General features: G+C 38.3%; 1 protein-coding gene across 5 annotated transcripts in view; it reads left to right on the top strand.

The window, feature by feature from the left end:
- The window catches only part of LOC135110910 (insulin receptor-like), a 67,802-nt gene that overhangs the window by 33,235 nt on the left and 29,567 nt on the right, over positions 1–5,000 (top strand). For all 5 annotated transcript variants that reach the window (XM_064023561.1, XM_064023560.1, XM_064023563.1 and 2 more), the window contains exons 4-5: positions 3,551–3,645; positions 4,018–4,154. In XM_064023561.1, coding sequence (XP_063879631.1) covers positions 3,551–3,645; positions 4,018–4,154 — 232 coding nt within the window. The remainder of the gene's footprint in view (positions 1–3,550; positions 3,646–4,017; positions 4,155–5,000) is intronic.

Here is a 5,000-nt window from a genome sequence, read left to right as displayed (position 1 = left end):
TGTACATACGCAACGCAAAGTCAGATTTGGCATGCTTGGCAGGGTATGCAGGGTACATGACACATCCAGAATTTCAACGAAATTAGCTGAGTAAATATTGAAAAAATCATACATAAATTCTGTTTTATACGTTACCCATCATCTCCATACAACAGTAGTGACGAAACCTAGATCACATCAAACTAAAAGCGTTGCGCTATCGTATGGCATGAGTGTCGTTGCCATTGGCCACGTAGTTCGGAGAATATAAGCTGTTACGTTGTGAACAACGTAACAGCCGGGCCGGGTCGGGCTGAACCACTCATACGCAAAATCTACCTCTGAAGATAATTTTTGCTCCATTTGGTTATTATCATTATTATTATTATTATTATTATTATTATTATTACTATTATTATTATTATTATTATTATTATTATTATTATTATTATTATTATTATTATTGTTATCAACATCATCATTGCTGTTGTTGTTATTGTTGTTGTTGTTGTTGTTGTTATTGTTGTTGTTATCTCGAATAACAAATTCTGTTCGCCTCTCTTGCCGTTGCGGCGTACAGCAGCAAGCGTCGATTGCTTGCATCGTTATCTGTACATTGTTAAGGTTAGAGAAAACTTTTGGTGCGTTCCCAAAAGAAAATATCATTTATACTTAAACAGGACGTTCGTATTCTCAGGTGTAACACAACGCTTGGGCCTGTGAGGAACACCAGCCACCTGCTCGACCCCGTCACAAAACAGCCATCATCTCCCCCTTGCCTTACACCTCACACCGCGCATTCTGCCTTGCTGCTTACTGCAGGCAGAGGCAAATTGTTCATTGAACGAAGAAAGTGACCTTGAGATTAAATAATTCATATATATATATATATATATATATATATATATATATATATATATATATATATATATATATATATATATATATATATATATATATATATATATAAACACACACACTCACACATTAGCCTTCTTCTTGCTCGACGATGAAGAAACATCCGTGGGCCACGTCCCCACTATCCTGTAAACACAGCTATAAAAAGCATGAGTAACGATCAGCATAGGAAGGTAAAAAGTGTTAGTGTAACGCACCATCTGGCGGTGCGAGACGAGGGGAGGCACGGAGCTGAGGCCTGGTGCTGTCTGCGACAGGAAGGGGCCGCTGCTTTGTTGTTGTTGCTGTTGGTACTGCAGTTCATGTTCCCTCTTTCCTGAATGCTTCTGCGAATACTGCTTCATGGTGCTGTCAATCATCGCTGCAGCACAGTGTTGCCGTGAATGGTGATGTGTTACTGCATGTATTTTATATATATATATATATATATATATATATATATATATATATATATATATATATATATATATATATATATATATATATATATATATATATATATATATATATATATACATATATATATATATATATATATATATATATATATATATATATATATATATATATATATATATATATATATATATATATATATATATATATATATATATATATATATATATATATATATATATACGTATATGCTATTCACACTATATGATTGTAGGCAGAGTGAGTCGCAAGACACCAGCGGCATCAGTTCCTTATCTTTAGCTGCCGTGAGTATCACGCAAACCAGCATATTGCTAGTTATTTATCACTATTTTCATTCTTGTTGCTCTTTTGAACATCCTGACTGCTTGTATGTTTGACTTGCAGCTGCTTTATTCCATAAACACGTGTTTGTCTTCTTATGACGAAAATCTTGTACCAGTTATCTCAAACTTGCATCGTCCTCTTATTACGTAGAAGTATCAATTAGATAATAACCTTCTACGATAGTGTTATCAAATCCTTTCAGTACTGGAAAAATCTTTGAATAGGAAGAAGAGGAGGAGGAAAAATCTGACGAAGATAGAGACATCAGAGAGGGAAAAAAAAAAAAAAACATTGATTGATTGATTGGTTGACTGATTGATTGATATACCACCATAATGAGGTGATGTAGTACGAGACGAGAAACCTTTGCCAGGAAGACTTGGAATTAAGAAGAAAAAATAAGCCCATCTGCATCCCTTTCCTCTTATTTCTCGTCCTGTCTTCCAGCACGCTTCCACGAGCGGAAGGGGGGACGAAAGGAGAGATGCACCCTTAATATCGTCAAGCACGATAGCTATTTCGAGGACTATAAAAGAAAAATCAAAGAATTTAATTAAGTCCTGAAGGAAAAAGGAGCACTATATATTCTTTTTTTTTGTATAACTGTGTATCATCCTCATGTTTTAGGTGGTAGGGAATCGATCTGCGAGGAGAGGCAGCGTGAGTGAACACTACGTGGAGTGAGGGTGGGTATGTGGAGAGGACGGAAGAAGGTGAAAGGCTGAAGATAAAAGACTGAGCGGTTGACGACGGATATCTGAGGATAACTGGTTTGGCACATTGATGAAGATTTTTGTGAAGCTCGTCCATTTTTTTGGCACATGGTTCTATGAAGAGTTCTTTGTTGAGCAGATTCAAGTTTAAGAATTCTTTCATTCAGAATTTGTTTTCCCTTTCCTTACCAATCTATCATGAAGATTCGAATGATCGAAATTACGATGGGAAACCATTACTGTCTTCACCAAACTTGGTATTTCCCCATGATGTGTTTGCTGTGGCCAGGAAAGGGTGGAAAGAATCTAATTCCCGCAGGGTAGTGCATGTATCATCTGAAATACAGGGACTGAAGTGTCCGCAGGAAACAAAATAATACAGTAATTAAGGTATTAAAGCATTTTGCGTGGGAGACTTTATCTGTACCTTCTTCGTGCAGTAATTTTTCATCCTTTGGAGGCCTGAGACTTCTAAAGGGTGAGACTACCATTGGCGCGATGCTGGCCATGCTATTATGACTTGTTATGACTAGTGTCCAGGAAAGAAAAATCTCATAGATTGTTGTCGTGAATATAAATAGAATTACAAACTTAATCGTGCCTTTAAATATCCCTACAGGGATACTTAATCGTGTCTTTAAATATCCCTACGGGATCCGCTCATTCATTCCGCTTCTCTATTATTGCAGATTTGATTGAGGTTTTACTGAATATAATCGACACTGGTAGTAAGTTGGGGTGATATTATGTGATTTAGTAATAGCCGTTGCCGAGTAAGGGAAGGTTTTCTTATCGTGTGATCGTACTGGCGGCCAAGCTCCCTTTCTTTCGTGCCTGACCGTTGTCCCTGCTATGATCTTCAACCTCTTGGAATTTATTTTTCGCATCCTTATCTTTGCTGCATGAATTGTTTGGAACTGTACAAGTACAGCAACCTGGACTAAATATTGCCAAGTAATGATAGAGTAGAGTATTGTAATATCCATTAAAACATACAGAGAACACACACACACACACACACACACACACACACACACACACACACACACACACACAGAACAAGACAAAACTGAGCAAACAAAGGGATGTAAAGAGAAGGAAATTAAAACTCAGTTATGTGTAGGATGACATTCAGACTGAAATTCCACACCTCATGGCACCTTTGTCTCTTCCCTCAGCCTGCTCTAGCTTGTACTTAGACGCTACCAACCTGCGTGACCTGTGCTCTTGCGTCAAGGTGTCCGGTTGTCTGCGCATCTCATTCATCACTTCGGTGAGACCTACTCGAATGCATTGTGTGTGTGTGTGTGTGTGTGTGTGTGTGTGTGTGTGTGTGTGTGTGTGTGTGTGTGTGTGTGTGTGTGTGTGTGTGTGTGTGTGTGTGTGTGTGTGTGTGTGTGTGTGTGTGTGTGTGTGTGTTTACGTGCTGTCGTGGGGTAGTAGTCGCCCTAATCGGATGAGATAAGATGTAAAACTCCTCGCAATTCAACGTTCATTATCAATGTTGTTAGGTTCTTAATCAATACAGACACCGTTGCTGTGCACATGCGCACTTGCACAGTCATAATGTAAAATCCTTATAATAATGAGATGCATGCATTAACATAAATTTATTCATTATTTTTCCTTATTCTCTTATGGGCAGGAAAATGCAAGCGTGAATCAGTACCTGCAGAGTTTCTCGTTCCCGCACCTTCTGGAGATCACCGACTACCTTCTGGTGTACGACGTGTCGGGACTCACCTCCCTCGGCACGCTCTTCCCCAATCTCTCTGTCATCAGGTATTTGCTGTGTGTCTGTTCTTCTCTATGCCATTCTTTCATTGACAGACAAAAAAATATGCAGGCAGGTCGCGATGATACAAGTTAACACTTGCTGGTACAACGAGTACTAGTATAACGAAACACATAACTAATGAGAAAAAAATATTACTTTCTATAGCCTCCTCATAGGTAACTTTTTTTTTTTTTTAGCAAAAAACATGCAATAGCAAGTGCAATTAAGCAACCATCATTTAACACTTTTTATGCAGTCCAGCAGTAACAAAAACAAACATGAAATCCAAGTCAAACACATAAAGCACAGTTCTGTAGTGTATCCCAGCAATGCAAACACAGCCAGTAAGTACTTGCACATAATTGCGAACAAACTTTAAATACGAGCATGGAGGGCAATAGTACAAGGTAGGTAGGGCACAGGGGAGGGTGCGCTGTTTTTCTCAAGTGTTCACAAACTCGCCTCGGTGCATCTTCATCATCGTACATCACCACACAGCACTGACACGGCAGCGGAAGGTGTGGCAAAGCGAGCGTTTTGACCTTCCTTCAGAAGATTACCAAGCCAACAGACGTAATATTGAAGATCAGGAAAGATAAATACGAAAGACTTGTCGAAGAAAAAGCATGATATCGACAAGACCGAACTTGAATTAAGGAGTGAGCAAGAAAGTATCCGGAAGCTGTGCTGAAACAAACAGAATTAAGGCACATTATAGAATGGAAGCTGAAAAGACTATGAAAGTGCACAAAAAAGTAATAGAGGAAGAGGGCGAGAAATATATTAAGACTCTCATTGAGAAAGAAGAAACGATTAAGAAGATTAATATTTTCTATGAAAAAGTAAAAAAG

Source organism: Scylla paramamosain, chromosome 21, assembly GCF_035594125.1.
Source record: "Scylla paramamosain isolate STU-SP2022 chromosome 21, ASM3559412v1, whole genome shotgun sequence".
NCBI lineage: Eukaryota > Metazoa > Arthropoda > Malacostraca > Decapoda > Portunidae > Scylla > Scylla paramamosain.
This window is presented reverse-complemented; position numbering and strand designations above follow the sequence as displayed.